Below are 16,959 nucleotides of genomic sequence, written 5' to 3'. Positions count from 1 at the left end.
GCTGTGCCATAATCAGCAAATAGATTTTACATAACTTGCATTTTGTGCCGCATACCAGCAATTCAGTTTATTCCAAGATGAGTTGAGTTTTTATAGTGCTAAAGAGATGAAAGACAATGCAATATCAATATCTACCCTCCGCGTTCATCCAAGGTTGTCTTGCTTAGAGTGAGATATTCAGTGGGTTTTTTTTTTTTAAAACACCCAGCATCATAAAGGGACATTTCCCAGGATGCTATCCCACAGCTAATGGCCATACAAACGAAACACTATGTATGTGAAACGATAATAAATAAATATACATAAGTTTATTTCAGTATCCGTTTACCAAATCCACTCACAAAACTTTGACCAGCCTGGTGCAATAGAAAACACTTGCCCAAGGTGCCACGCTGTGTGATTGAACTTGAAACCATGTAGTTGGGAAGCAACCATCTTACCACACAGCCACATCTGTGCCTGCAATAACTACTTTTATAAATCATATACTTAATTTGGATATCTAATTTCCTAATTACGCTAATCCCTCTCCACACTAACTTATTAGTTACTTTCGCGTTAGTAAAACATAAATAACAAGAGCTTCTACCTATTTCTTACAATTAAATGAGATACCTAGAATAAAGCGTACTACTCAGATTCGATTAACATATATACTGGAACTCAAGTCTATTCCCTCAACCAGTTCACTGTAACTCATTCTTTTACTTGTCTCAGTCATTTGGCTGTGGCCATGCTGGAGCACTGCCTTGAAAGGTTTCAGTTGAAGAGATCAACTCCAGGATTTATTCTTTGTAAGCCTAGTACTTATTCTATCGGTCTCTTGCCAAATTGCTAAGTTACAGGGACATAAACACCCCAACATTAGTTCTCAAGTGATGGTGGTGGTGGGGAACAAACACAGACACATGCATAAATATATACATATACATATTCTATACGTAGACACAATAGGCTTCTTTCAGTTTCCATCTACCAAATCCACTCACAAGGCTTTGGTCAGCCTGAGGCTATAGTAGAAGACACTTGCCCAAGGTGTCCTACAGTGGGACTGACCCAGGAAGCAAGCTTCTTGCCATACAACCACACCTGTGCCTATTTAGTAATATAGTGCACAGAAAATGTATTCTATGCAGCACACTATAATGTATACTACATACCACACTGACTAAATGACATGGTACACATGACCCACTATAGGAAATTACAGAGTTCATACAATATCCAGCAGACTATATAGTACAAACAGTATATATATATATATATATATATATATGTATGTGTGTATATATATCATAGGTGTGCAGCGCTATAATATATATAATGCTTCTTTTAAAAATTACTGAAACAAAATTGAAACTATATTACTTATTTTTCATAAGATCGTTCTTCTAATGTTCTGTAAAATTAATATAAACTACATGACATCATAGTCTTCAGACTTTTATTATCGGAATTAGCATGAAACAAGCAATGGAAGATGACACAAAAAAATCTGTGCAAGGGAAGCAACATGTGCCCTTGCATCCTTTTCAGTCTAATATTTTAACCTCTCCCCCCCCCCCCCCAATAAAAATGCCACAAAGACATTTTTTTTTCTAGTAAGAGCTGATAATGAACAGTTTTAGATGTTAATAAATACTTATATGCCTAAAGTTTCTGTCAATTCGCAATACTCATGATATTTATAATCTTACATTGCTATGTAACACATAAGAAGGGAAGCAAGTTGACATTCTGCCTCCCTCAGAAAAATGGTGAAAAGATAACATGATTATAGTTTTCTGCATTTATTCAACTAATATTTTATACTTTTTCAAATTACAGAACACCCTTAATATAAAATGTGATTTTCTTATTTTAAAAATAGTTGTGTAATATGAACATGTCAATTTGATTCAAATATCTATGTGACAGAAAATTTTGGTCATTGCTTCCCCGCCCAAAAAGATCACCACACGCCTCTGATATATATATATACATATACACACACACACACATATATATATATATACACACATATATATATGTATATAAACACACACACATATATATATACAGACACACACACACACACATATATATATATGTATATAAACACACACACATATATGTATATAAACACACACACACACATATATATGAACTTGTTTCTGCTGGAAATTTGTCTGATCAACTTAATGTCAATACTAATTGTGAATCATTCAAGTAAACAATAAAACAATTTGCATGTTGAAAGGGGCTACTAATAGAGTTGGCATCAAAAAGATCATCAAGTCATAAAATATTGCTTTAAACAGGGAGAAGGGGTGGATATGATACAAGACAGAGACTATTATGGTATCTGCATAACTAACTCATGGTTTAGTGTGGAAAATTTGACATAAAACATTCATTGTTAAGTTCTGATTTTATTTTTTAAAGACATTTTCAGTCGTGTTCTGTTGTTTTGTTTTATCATGTTTCAATGGAGTCAACTGCTTTCCATCCAAGGTCAATAAAAAAAATATCAATAATATATTAAGGCTGGTCTAACAACTATTACACAACAAATGAATATTTAATCACATAACTGAAGAAACCCATCTTGAAACTCAATTTTTTAAAAATGAAATAAGAGAAAATAAATCTATTTGGATTTATTTTTGTTGGCTGTTAAAAATGTTAAAACCCAAGTGAAGCAAGTTGTTAAATGAGAAACAAATGAAATGCCACAATGTCAAATTGCTGGCCAGTACAAAAAAAAAAAAAAAAAAAAAAAACTAATTTCAAAATTAGAGATATTTTCTACTGGTGAATATTTCCTGAGAATTAATGCTAAATGTCTAATATGTTACAATAAGTCAACACACTTTACCATTTCAGTCACTCTCCTGTTTTCTTTCTTCCTAATATCCCCCACGCTAATTATTGTCAATGAGTCATTGTGAACTGTTATGCAAACACTACATTATTAAATGGTCTAACTGAGTTGTCTACTGTTACTAACTTGAACCGAGAGGGAGAGAGACAGAGAGTAGGAGGAAGGGAGAAGAAAGAGGAAGTAAGAATAAATAATGAATTGTTTGTGACATTTTACATACAAATCAAGAAGGAAAGCAAGTATATTGCAAACAGATCAAAGGTTATTTTACAATTTCAATAATAGCAAAGTAGTAAATTATAAAGGAACCATCAATTTATGCAATGACAAAGAACATCTGAGAAATCTTTGGTCAATTTATAATTCAAAATTATATCGACAAAAAACATTATTTCTATATCATAAGTAAGTTCCTTAGTAAAAAGCTCATCAAGACAATAGTTTAAGATTTGCACACTTTAGTCATTGCCACCATAATCATCTCCTCCATGCTTGCATGGGTCAGATGAGATTTCTACAACTGATCAGGTATGGGCAACCTTTTTCGAGAAGTGGACTGCATGACACACAGCTCATCATTACGCAGGGCACACTAGTAAAATAATCGAAGGTAACTTTTCATTAGGCATGCCATTCAGAAGGTCCCATTGGCCAGAGGTTGTCTATGATTGTTGTCAGTCATGCCATCAATCATCAGTTGTATCCAAGCACGGTTAATACTTCTACTGCCCTACTGAACTAACAAACAGTGTGGACATGCTTTTGTGGAGAATTGCAAATGACACCATTTGTATGAACATTAACTGTTGATAATGAGCGCACAAGACAAGAGGAATACACACTTAGTCATATACATACACACACATCATTGTTTAATGTCTGTGTTCCATGCTGGCATGGGCTGGACGGTTTGACATGGAGTTGGTTAGCAAGAAACTGTCCAGATTCCAATTGTCTGTTGTGATAAAGTTTCTACAGCTGGATGCCCTTCCTAACGTCAACCACCTAACAGGGTGTGCTGGGTGCTTTTTACATGCCACCAGCATGGATACATTTATGCAACACCAGCATGAGTGCATTAATGTAGCACCGACACGGGTGCTTTTTAAGTGGCACAGGCACCCTGTTTCTATCTACCAGATTTCACTCAAAAGGTATTAGTTAACCCAGAGATACAACAGACAACACCAGCCAACTGTGTCCACATACTGGGAGTGAACACCAAACCATGTTGTTCCAAAGCAAACTTCTTAACCATCCACCCAGCCATACCTACACCTATGTCTTCTAAATATGGAAACGAAAACTTTCAGCATTTACATCTACACTCTGATTTAATTACCAATCATGATCAGGCATGTTATTTGTTGATGTAGGTACAGGTGTGGCTATGTGGTTAAGAAGTTTGCTTCCCAACCACATGGTTTTAGGTTCAATACCATTGTATGGTATGGTGGAGCAAGTGTCTTCAACTATAACCCCAGGCTGATCAAAGCGTTGAGTAGATTTGGTGGGCAGAAAATGAAAGAATCTCGTATGTGTGTGTGTGTGTGTGTGTGTGTGTGTGTGTGTGTGTGCCTGCATTGTAACATCACAGCTCCAATACTGCAGACATATGATTAGAATGTCACAAGAAAGAACTGCAAGACAGATTCCTCAAGTTGCGCCAACCAGCTGGAGACCTAGAGGCAGACCAAGAATGAGATGGTCAGATAATATCCATAGTCTCAGTTTGTCACACTTGGGAATCCATCCAGAAAGTGTAATGATGACTGCTTCTGATAGGACCCAAAGGCACATGTACCTGAGGACTCTCTTCTCATGACCCTCCCAGGAATAATGGGTACAGAAAATGAATGGATATGTGTGTGAATGTTTGTCTCCTTGCTTTGACATTGTGGGATTGCAGTAAATTAATGTTATTCACTCCCCATATTCTGTGAAAACGTCTAGCCATGGGGAAATATTACCACACTTGGAAATAGGTCAGGATTGGCGACAGAAAGGGCATCTGGCTGTAGAAAATTTGCCTCAATAAACTCCATCTGACTCATGTGAACATCATAAACAATGGCGGTACATAGCAACAAGCGGAATTCAAACTTTATTTCCAATCTAAGAATAGTAATGTTCTTATATATTAGGCCTCTTTTACTTCCTATCCTTCTCAATTCACACTTATAAATACTTTAAGAAAAACAAAAAGCTCATTTCTGAAGTTGAGGTTAATAGTCTGAAAAAGTTGTTTTCTGTATCTGTGTTTCCCATCCTATTTTCAGTTTTAATCAGAATATTATCTGATTGGTTCTAAGTATATCATATTCCCAGAGCTAACTTCGCAAGAGAAATAAGTTTATAGGTAAAGATATGGAATTTGAAACACCAGATCAACTGAAATGGGACAGAGTTTAATAAAGTGGAAAAATCAAATAGCTTTAAATATACATCATTTCAATACATCATCAGAAATATAAATATGCAAAGATATTCATGGTTGTATGGTTAAGAAGTTTGCTTCCCAACCGTGTTGTTTCAGGTTGTCTTGCTGCATGATATCTTGGACAAGTGTCTTCTACTATAGTTCCAGACCAACCAAAGCCTCACAAGTGGATTTGGTAAGCAGAAACTGAAAGAAGCCTGTCATGTAAATATGTGTGCCTCCTTCTCTGGACATCATGTGATAGTTGTCACTGTCATATAAGCACTCTCACTTGTTTCCAAAACCATATTCAGCCAAAGGGAAATGTTACCTTGCTTGGGAACAGGTGAGATTTGGCAACATGAAGAGCATCCAGCCTTAGAAAATCTGCCTCAACAAACTCCATCTAATCCATGAAAGTATGGTAAAGTGAAAATTAAACTATTGACGATGATGAAGCAATATTTCTCCAGTTTATTACCATCCTATATTGTCACTGGGTTTACAATTTCTCTCATGCTAACAGAAGATTTCATCCGATTTCTTGGAATATTTGCAATGATAATGGATGTAAAATAGCAAAAATAATCACACACACAGAACTGTCTTCATCCACAGTGGAAAACATGTATCAAACAAACTTTCTCAGCTATTTTAGATGCAAGCTTCCCTTAACTCAACAAAAAGAATAGCTTGCTCTTTCATCCCTCATCAGCAATCCAGCCTTCTGTCATTCACTCATGTTTTCACTCATATTTCCAGTAACAGACTATCTAAATTTGATTAATTTTATAGTTTCTCTACTGTCTATTGATGAAGAAACTAACAAATTCACCATCATACGAGTGTCCTTCTAAATCAATCTGTCATGTCTTCTTCCTACACTGATACCAGTATTAGTCACATTTCCTATAATCTCAAAATATTCATCAATACATAATAAATTCCAACATTCATGTAAAATACAGGTGTGCAATTAAATAACAGTTTATTTAAGCTTACAAACACAAATCTAAAATACTATTAGGTTTAAAAGACTTATACAATTGGCTATAATGAACAAGTGACAATAAATAAGTTACCTTAACATTTACAATGCCATCATTCTTCTCTGTTGGGAGCTAAAAACCAAAAAAAAAAAAAAATCAATATCAATATTATGTTTAAAAGAAAACACGCCTCAAATTATATTTTAATTTAGCAGTAATATACTATTATAATATATTATATAAGAAACAAGTTATTGTTATTTATGGGATGAGAAGGTTATTAATTAGTTTTCATTATTAGTGTTGAGTAAGCAGACTTATAATGAAAGGCATTCCAGCAGTAAACATTTTGTGTAGTTGAGTGTAATTTCAGGGAGATTTAGCTATTTGATGCCAACAGTTTATATAGAAGCTTCCTCATTAGTTTGTATTAATTAAACGAGAGATTCAGTGCTCATGACCTTTTCACACTGTTGAGATTGATATGACTGATACATTCAAGAAAAAAATTACAGAGAGTTGCACAGAGAATGTTGGGGGGAGGGGGGGTTAAGAATATGAGGGCAAACGTTCAGTATATGGTCAAAAATGATGAAACTCAGAGTGGCAAAAGAAAAAAACAATGTATCAGATAGGCCCAGATGAAGGGGGCTATACAACTTCATTGCTCAGAGATGAAGGGACTGTTGTAGTAAAAGAAGAAAAGAGAAAGAGAGAAAACAGTACTTTTCAATGGTACATTGTAAGTCAAAGCAAATTTAATCACTACTTCAAGCTGGATGAACAACCACACTGTCCTTCATTAACTTGTTCTATCTTAACTTTTAAAATAAAGCATTGTACATAAGGTATTATATTAGTTATTTTACTGAAATTCAATGCTCTTTTCTTTTTATTACGCTTTAAATTTATTTTTTATCCTGAACCATTCTTATATGGTAACTTTAAATAGAGTTAGATAAGAGGCTAGATTGGCCTCTATGACTTTTTGTATGGGATGCATAATGTCAAATATATAAACATAAAATTTTTTATTTTTACTATAATTTTATTTCAATCTTTAGGTCTTACTAATATATATATATATCAGGACATCGAACTGGCAGAATTGCAAGCGCATTGGAGAAAATCTCTAGCAGCATTTCTTGTTTAGGATGCAAGCTAGTAGAGTGATTAGGATACCAGGGAAAATGTTTAGTGGCATTTCATCCGTCTTTACACTGAGTTCAAATTTCATTGTGGTCAACTTAGCCTTTTGTCTTTTTAGGATCAAATAAAATAATTACCAGTTGAATACTGGGATTGATGTAATTGACTCACCCACTTCCAAAATTGCTGGCCTTGTGCCAAAATTTGAAACCAATATATATTTATGATTGGATTAGAGTAATATATGGTAAGCTCTGTACTACATATGGTGTCTGTAAAAATTATCCTTTTAGTGGTGCAGCCCAATTTATGATGAACATCTCATAAAGCTTGTTGCTACAATAAGGTTGTCCATGCTTGGCTTAGATCAGTGCTTTTCCAAGTAGGTGGTATCACCACTGGAAGGGCGGGAGGGTTATAGGGGTACTAGAGAAGAAAGGAGGAGGATGAAAGCATCTGTATATATATATATATATATAACGCAGGAGTGGTTGTGTGGTAAGTAGCTTGCTTACCAACCACATGGTTCCGGGTTCAGCCCCATTGCATGGCACCTTGGGCAAGTGTCTTCTACTATAGCCTCAGGCCAACCACAGCCTTGTGAGTGGATTTGGTAGACGGAAACTGAAAGAAGCCCGTCATATATATATATATATGTGTGTGTGTGTGCGTGTATGTTTGTGTTTGTCCCCCTAGCATTGCTTGACAACCGATGCTGGTGTGTTTATGTCCCCGTCACTTAGCGGTTCGGCAAAAGAGAATAAATACTAGGCTTACAAAGAATAAGTCCCGGGGTCGATTTGCTAGACTAAAGGTGGTGCTCCAGCATGGCCGCAGTCAAATGAATGAAAAGAGTAAAAGAGTATATATATATATATATATATATATATATATATATTATTTTGCTTTTTAGTTTTTGTCTTCTATTTAAATATCAACTTTAAATTACTCTGGCCCGATATTGTGCTTATGTACATTACAAATGGCAGGAGTTGGGATGCTGAAATCATGTTAGAAGCAAAATAAGGAGCAATAGTTAAAAAAAAGTTTAAGAACTGGTTCAAATCATGTGTATTGTGAACAGAGGCAACTAATTGTCAGATACACTTAATTCCACCAGCATTTGGACTGTAGCACCACCATCCCAAAATATGCAAATGTCTATATTTGCATAATACATCGCATTAACACTAGCATAAAACTATGTAAATAAGGAAAATAAATTCTTAACTGCTTTCAATTGCCTATCAATCTTTAGAATTGAATACATTCATGAAAGTTTATATTAGTTTATTCATATTATCTATCTAATCATCCATAAACTGAGGTTTGAATGCTAGTTTTCTAAGCTGAGAGAAATTGAATACATCCATTTTACTCTCTTACATCTGCTAAGTTTTAATTTTGTCTTGTATTTGGCTAAAATCTAGTTTTTTCTAAGTATATATTAAAATACATATTTGGACAGATCAAACCATTTTAAGCCTGTTTTTTTTTTCTTCTTCAGTGGTAGTTATCAGTGTCTTACCACTCAACACAGTCTTTCTTTATCTGTACATACAGCAATAAGTAAAACCGGCCACCTTTGTTGTATACATCATGTTATCTCAGAGCTGAAGGTCCTTCCTATCATCCACTTATAATATGAATTGAGTTCATTTTATTATGCCATTGTCACAAAAAGGTACATGTGATAAGATTAACCCTTTAGTATTCAGATCTCCCTGTCAAATGTAATGTTTGTTCATTTACATCAATTTTAATTATTCATGCATTACCTTGTAGCATTGAGATTTCAATATGACTGTTTATTTTTAGAATAATATTGTAGGGTAAGTTTGAGAGGCCAGATCTGGCCAGTTTGAAGAAGAAACAGGTAGATTATTTTGACCGGATATGGTCAGTTTAAATGCTAAAGGGTTAAAGACTGTTCTATTTATATTCAGAATTACTTTTCTTCTAAATGGGGTTGCCTGTGCTTAGGTCTGCAAAGCCAGTGTCTCCATTAATTCCGTTTCTTTCTGACGTGGTTTTTACAACTGAATGCCCTTCATATCATCAACAACTGGGATACATTTTACAGTGTTCGTGACACAATTGTGTATTTTATTTATTTACCAGATCGAAAAGTTAAACATCACATAAGCATAATAACCCTTTTATCATATTTCTGTTTAAATATTCTGCCTTTGTCTCAATTAATTTTGAAAATAATGAAAATAACAAAGAATTTAGTAAAATTTATTGTTATTGAATTGCAACTTAAGTCTTGATGGCAGGCTCTAATTTAGATTCCTTTAAAACACGTTTTGTTACATAGAACCAAGGGCAAGTATCAAAACAGTTAATAATGTAGTTGCAATTATCTGGAGTTAAAAAAATTGAGAAAAATGTAATAGCTTTGAATATAATAAACATATAAGGTTTATTATAAGGTTTCAATTTTTGAGAAAAAAAATTCAACCATATTATGTACCTGCCATAGTTTGTTGATAAGTAGTTGTGTATTGTCTCTTGCCAAATTCAAAAGATAATCATCTTTGTTTTGCCTGAAAATAAAAACATTTTATACATGTATTTGCATTCAAATAAGCTTTATCAAGCCCAAATATTCCACCAGTTTTATGTTTAATCTGGCCTCTTACACCTACTCTACAATATCATTCTAAAAATATACAAACACATCATCAAAATCTCAGAGCTATTTGATAATGCATGATCAATGCAAAACAATGTGAATAAATAAGCATTACACTTGACAGAGTAATCTCAAAGCTAAAGGGTTAATAATAGACACAAGATGGCTGTTACATTAAAAAGCTTGCTTTACAACCACTTAACTCTGGTTCAATCTCACTGAGTAACACAAAGGTTAAGTGTGTTTTACTGCAAGCTCAAGTTGACCAATGCTTTATATGCAAAATTACCTGACTACCCCACATGGATCACAAGACATGACCATACTTATAATCAGTATTAATACCCATGATGTTACAAATCAGCCACTTTAACCCTTTAGCATTCAGATTACTCTGTCAAATGTAATACTTATTCACTTATATTGTTTTGAATTCATCATGCATTATTTCATAGCCTCAAGATTTTGAAAATGTAATTATTTTTAGAATGGTATTGTAGAGCAGGTGTGAGAGGCCAGATCTGACTGGGTTGAACATAAAGCAGGTAGAATATTTAGGGTGAATTATATGTTAAAGGATTAAACAAGGAATGGGCATGGCTCTGTAATTGTGAAATTCACTTCACAACTACATCTTACACAGTAGCAGAATGTCATTTCCAAATGTTCTTATTAACACACTTAAGCAAAAAGTTATTCCTTCCAAGGCCAGAAAATACTCTAGCTTCCCATCAACTATTAATCCTTTAAAAAACTCAAGTGAAACACACAACTGGATACTGCTCCTGCATCTGGGATAGAGAAAGGTGGTCAATGGACTGAATAGCAGGACACCACATATATACTTCAATCTATGGCCCACCAAATGGGCTGCATCCTTTGTCTTTTCTATTATAAAACAATGGCTTCTGATCTTATGCCCCTTTACACTCAAGCACTCTTGATTTGCACATCTTTCCTCTTCTCATAATCCTGTGTCCACCCAACTCCTGACCCCACATAACGACAAGGCCCAGACCTTTCCTTCTGGAATGTTTGCAAGCCCTCAAGAATTCCTTTCCTACACTTGCCAACTTATACAGTTTCAGGGGAACATTATTAGCATCAACCATACCAGTTGTGAAGGGGCTACAGGTCATAAGCACTTCTCCTTCCTCCAGACTAAATTAAAGTGAAAAAAAATCCAGATAATGAAATGAATGGAATTAGTGGCAGATTACATGATGTCATCATACATTAGCAACTAAATTATATATATATATATATATATATATATACCTATCATTATCATCGTTTTAACGTCCACTTTTCCATACTCGCATGGGTCAGATGGGACTGGAGGCGAATTTTTTACGGTCAGATGCCTTTCCTATCGCCAATACTCACCTGTTGCCAAGGGAATATTTTCCCATAACCAGACATTATCACAGTATAAAGAAAAGACATACATCAAGGCAAAGAGGCTGACACACACATACACAATGGGCTTCTTTCAGTCCATCGGTCACAAGGCGGGGCGGGGCTAATGCAGTTTCACACCTCTCCTTGAAAAATGCATTTTTTTTTTCTGATTCCTAAGCTTTAGATGTCGGAAATTACGAATATGTAAAAATTAATTATTTTTTTTAATTTCACCCCCCCCCATTTAAATTTTCGATTTTGCTTACGAATTGACGAACATATGCAAATCGAAATTAAATACAAAGACATTAAAGTGAAAAGAATTTGTGTTTGCCTTAAATAATCGTAAATAATAATTTAATGTAAATTAAATATACTCCATTTTATGAGAAACAAACATTAATGTTTAATAATTAATGTTATAAAGTTTAATAAGGGGCTCAAATTTCACCCCCTCGCCCAATTTTAAATTTTGAACTTTTTCATCCATTTATTTGTCTGTCTATCTATTTATCCCTGCCCGTTTATTTATAAAATATATTTGTCAACTAAATGTGGCGGTCCTATAGAAGACGTAGTCCCAGGAAGACAATTTATTCTATCTTTTTAAATAAAAATCTGTTTTTCACTATTATCGCATTTTATTACATCTGAATGAATGAATGAAAACTCGAAAATTTCAAGTCTTGGAAACTAAATCTCAACTCTTATTGTAATGGTAAATATATTTATATCTGATTATTTGCACGCATAATTTTTCTAATGCTAAAGTTCAGAGTATGTTTACTTTATTATTGAATACATATTTTGTAATTTATTGCTGAATAAGTCTTATACTGAAACAGTCTTTATACTGTTTAACTGGAATATCTAACGTAACCATCAAACTAAATTTTGATAACTATTTTCCTTTCACTTATAATCTATGCTTTTCATTTCAGCATCAGATAGTGGAACATTTTGAATGTGCATTAAAGATATTACTTTATGGGTTAAATATTAACCGAGACACCATGTACAAAAGACGAATAAACCAATACACGTGAAAAGATTTAAGAACTGAAGGAAATCCAAAAGCCATCAAATACCTCGTTTCGTGGTGGCAGTTACCTTAGAGAAGCTAAAATCGAAGTATGCTGATATACATCATATATACAAGCAGTAAGCTAAAGTATTTAAAGGTTTTATAATCTTTCAGAAATAGAATTTAATAAAATTACGTGTTTAAAACACCTTGATGTCGAGATAAATTAGAAAAATGTGAAATGTAATGAACATTTTCTTTTAGATAACTACAAACATGGTGCTTGTAATCAAAAGTATTTAATTATAAATATTTTAAGCAAACTTATTTACAATAGTGAATAAACTTTACAGTGAACCTACTTGTAAAAAAATGCTAATGTTTACAGAATATGTTAAGATTTGGACAGAACATGAAATTATAGAATGTATTAGACTTGAAGCCACGTGGTTAATGTTACAGATAAACATTCACTATAACGAACCTTAATTTTTTCAAATCAAGAGGATTAGGATCTGATGCAAGCAAATTTCCTTGGTCAAAATCAAGTTCAACATCTTTCTGAACTTCGATACTTTTGAAACGAGCTTCTTTTTCGGCAGCTTCACGTAAAACTTCGGCAACGACGTCAGCCATGTTTCTCGTGTATTAACAATATTGACCAATCAGATTATTCAAAAACTTTGTTACGGTAACTTCCGGTTGTGTTTTAACACAACATACCTTGTCACATGTTCACATCCTTTTACTGCACAGCTGACCATAATTTACAATAACAATAACTTTGTGATTAACTAGAGGCGTGAACCTAGGCAAGTTGGACTCCTTCCCGATTGTGTGTTCCTCGAGAAATGCCATGTGAATAAATTTCAAGATTTTGGCGGGAATATATTATAAGCTTCAATTATTGATAGAAATGAAAAACAGTAGCCCTGTTTTTCAGGTTGGTGCTTATCTTGTTTTACAATAACTTTACGGTAGGGACTCACGTAACATAGTGTAGCGGACGCCAGCCGTTTTTACACCACGGACAGGTTTCATGCATGACAATTTTTCCACAGACCGAGAAATCACACACATAACAAAGCACAATTAAGTGCATAACATAATTAAATTATTGCATATATTATACTTATATATTACATACATAATACAAAAATAACCTGCAGACTGCAAATAGTCAATTAAGTTTTTAAAATTATTCCTTCTATGCGACCTGGTAGTTCTGGACTACGGAATTATAGGGAACAGAAAAATCATCGAAGATTTATCTAAGCAATTAGTTGATAAAACCTCCCTACTACTAATTTACATAACTTCAGTTGACCGAAAGTTTTGTTTTTGTTTTAGCGAATTCTCTGTGTGAGACACATTTTTTATTTTAATTTTTTTTTTTTTGTAGAATGCATAAAACTCCCCTGAAATATTTTCTTCAGTCGTATTGTTGATACTGACAATAACATAATTCTATTTCATATATATTTTTTTAAATGTCAAAGAAAATCCTTGTTATCAGAAAAATAAAAGAAGAAAATGTAGTATGGTTTTGTAAAATTGCTTCAACTTATCTTAAAATATTAATCCAGATCGATGATGCGTCAGCTGTTATCATCCTAATTTTTTTCTTCCAAGCATTAAGTATCTGGCACTACCATGATCCAACGTGTCTTTCCATTTTTAAAATGATAGTAGTGTGTAGAAGATTCAGGTGTTATTTCTAGCACATAGGTGAATCGATCCTTTAGAAGAGTGGTTCTCGGCTATTTTTTTTATTTACGGACCCCTTTGATTATTATTTTATTCTGGTGGACCCCGATATTCATTCGATGTTTATAAACGAGTTTTATAGTTACTTCTTTCAAAATTCCTTTTTTTTTTTTTTCATTCACACATTAACTTATGTGGGTTAAATTACGTAAAAACATTAGAGAAAGAAATTTATCTGTTTCTGGCAATTAATACATTTAAATCTAAACTTTTTCATGAACCCATAAAATACTACTGTAGATCTCCAATTTACTATTTTGCTAGCGTGGACCCCTAAAAATCTTACATGGACCCCCTAGGGAGCCATGTAGACTCCTGTTGAGAACCTCTGATTTAGAAGGTCCTATGACAGAACGAGCAGACAAAACTGTTAGTGCACTTATAACTTTCTTTAATGTGTCTGAAAGGAAATAGTGTTACTCAGGAATTATGAGATTGGGAACACAAGTTGTCAATAGTTCGTTCAATTTAAGGATTTGGGTTGTTCTTAGAATTGGAATACAAAGGTAACGTATTAACAATTAATCTTTTATCTTTAACTTGTTTCAGGCAATAGATAGTGGCTGTGCTGGAGCACCACCTAGAAGAATATAGTCGAACAAATCGACCTCAGTACTTATTTTATTAAAGTCTGGGACTTATTCTATCGGTTCACTTGTGTCAAACCACAAAGTTATGGGAGCATAAACAAACCAATGCTGGTTGTCAAGCGGCAGTCGGGGACAAACATAACACACACACACTCATACACGCACGCCCACACGCATATATACGGCAGGTTTCCTTCAGTTTCTGTTTACCAAATCCACTTACAAGGATTTGATTAATGTAGGGAGAATTCACAAAAAAAAACAACAGATGAAGACAGGTGGTGTAGATAACAAACAGATATATTAGTATAATGCTCGGGAAGTGAAAAAGTCTTTAACATTTTGAGCCTATGCTCTTCCACAGAAAGGAACATGGAGAGAAAAAAAAGGAATGTGTAGTGGCTAGCAATCTACAGAAGATGAAACTTGCCCAAGGGGCTATGCAGTGGGACTGAACCCAAGACCATGTGGTTGGAAAGCAAGCTTCTTACCCACGCAGCCATGCCTACATCGTATTATTAGTTTGGACTTATAACAAATAAATCTTGAGAGTTGCATTTGAAGAGGGCGGGATCAAGACATATGGAAGCATAAGGCAGTAGAAATATTAATCAGCCAAGAGACCTCCTGGATCTGGCCTTGTCGTGTGGACCTACCTGGATCAACCAAGCAGACCTCCTGGATTTGGCCTTGTCGTGTGGATCCTCCTGGATCAGCCAAGCAAACCTCCTGGATCTTGCCTTGTCATGGCTTGCATGTTCCATAGATCTAAGAGAGCATTACAGTCAGGAGCTTTGCTCCTGATAGGGAGGCCAGTCTCCCAGGGAGGTTCCAGACTAATGGTGACCTGTGGCACATTGGCTCATTGCCTAGAATGCAGCCCCATCATCTGATTATTCTGTAGAGGAACAACAATTCACCAGAAGAATCTCAACATATTGTGACTGACCAGAAGAAAACTAGATTGCTCAGCATCAGAATGGACTCTTACAAGCTCCCAAACCAATAAGAATACAGAGGGGCTGGCACAGGACAGCCAGAGATGATGAACCTGGTCAGCTCCATGCACAATGGCACTTCTGGGACCATTAACCTAGGATCCTAGTATGGCCTGATTGAGCAGGAGCATGAGAGTATAATATAATTAGCAATTTCAAAAGAGTGTATTGCTGTGTGGTAAAAAGCTTGCTTCCCAACCACTTGGTTCTAGGTTTAGTCCTACTACTTGGCACTTTGGGCAAGTGTTTTCTATTATAGCCTTAGGCCAAACAAAGCCTCGTGAGTGGATTTGGTAGATGGAAAGTGAGAGAAGCCCATCATGTGTGTGTCTTTGCATCTATGTTTGTCCCACTACCACTGCTTAACAGCTGGTGTTGGTGCATTACGTCCTCATAACTTAGCGGTTCAACAAAAGAGATCGATAGAATATGTTCTAGCCTCAACAAAAATAAATTCTGGGGTCAATTTGTTTGACTAAAACCCTTCAAGGTGGTGATCCAGCATAGCCACAGTCAAATGACTAAAACAAGTAAAATAATAAAAGAATCATTGTAATAGCCACATGAGATATAAGGGAGGACATATGTTCAGTGTAGATAGGTGGTTATGGTGGAAAGGTTTAATTATCTGAGAAATTGTCTTTTATTGAATACAGTTCAGATTGTTCATAGCCTTGACCTGAAAGTTCTCCAAAAGAGATTACTCAGATGGTTCTCATCAAAACCCAGAATGTCTCCTTGGTCACTATTGTTCAATCCATCCATTAGTTTTTGACACTCAATTGACTGCATTGTGCAGGTGAGTGTCAAGCAATATTGCTGATGTTAAATGCCAACCTCAGTATTTAACTCAAGACTGAAGCTCAATTGGAGAGAAGCTGTAGAAAGACATGTCACATGATCCCAGTTGTTTTTTATTATCTTTATCAAAGGATCTAAGTTAGTAAGTCAGCTTCAGCATGAATCTATCCTCAATTTGGTAAGATGTTTCCTGGAGCAAGGCACAATCATCAAGTGGTAGTACACTTCTAAAGCAATGTAAATGTGAACTATTTCTACCCAATCTTTCAGGGATAATTTCTAATCAACCTAATTCTGGATGAGATTGTCCAATCCACTCA

The 16,959-nt window shown here is 34.7% G+C and overlaps 1 protein-coding gene across 1 annotated transcript in view; it reads right to left on the bottom strand.

The window, feature by feature from the left end:
* LOC106880365 (ribosome biogenesis regulatory protein homolog) overlaps positions 1-13,211 on the bottom strand; it is a 28,260-nt gene extending 15,049 nt beyond the window's left edge. Inside the window, exons 1-3 of the mRNA XM_014930252.3 lie at positions 12,968-13,211; positions 9,897-9,969; positions 6,365-6,403 (exon numbers count right to left, since the gene is read on the bottom strand). Coding sequence (XP_014785738.1) covers positions 6,365-6,403; positions 9,897-9,969; positions 12,968-13,119 — 264 coding nt within the window. The 5' untranslated portion in view covers positions 13,120-13,211. The remainder of the gene's footprint in view (positions 1-6,364; positions 6,404-9,896; positions 9,970-12,967) is intronic.
* Positions 13,212-16,959: the final 3,748 nt, after the last annotated feature.

The sequence above is a fragment of the Octopus bimaculoides genome, chromosome 3 (genome assembly GCF_046866305.1).
Source record: "Octopus bimaculoides isolate indiv1 chromosome 3, ASM4686630v1, whole genome shotgun sequence".
NCBI lineage: Eukaryota > Metazoa > Mollusca > Cephalopoda > Octopoda > Octopodidae > Octopus > Octopus bimaculoides.
This window is presented reverse-complemented; position numbering and strand designations above follow the sequence as displayed.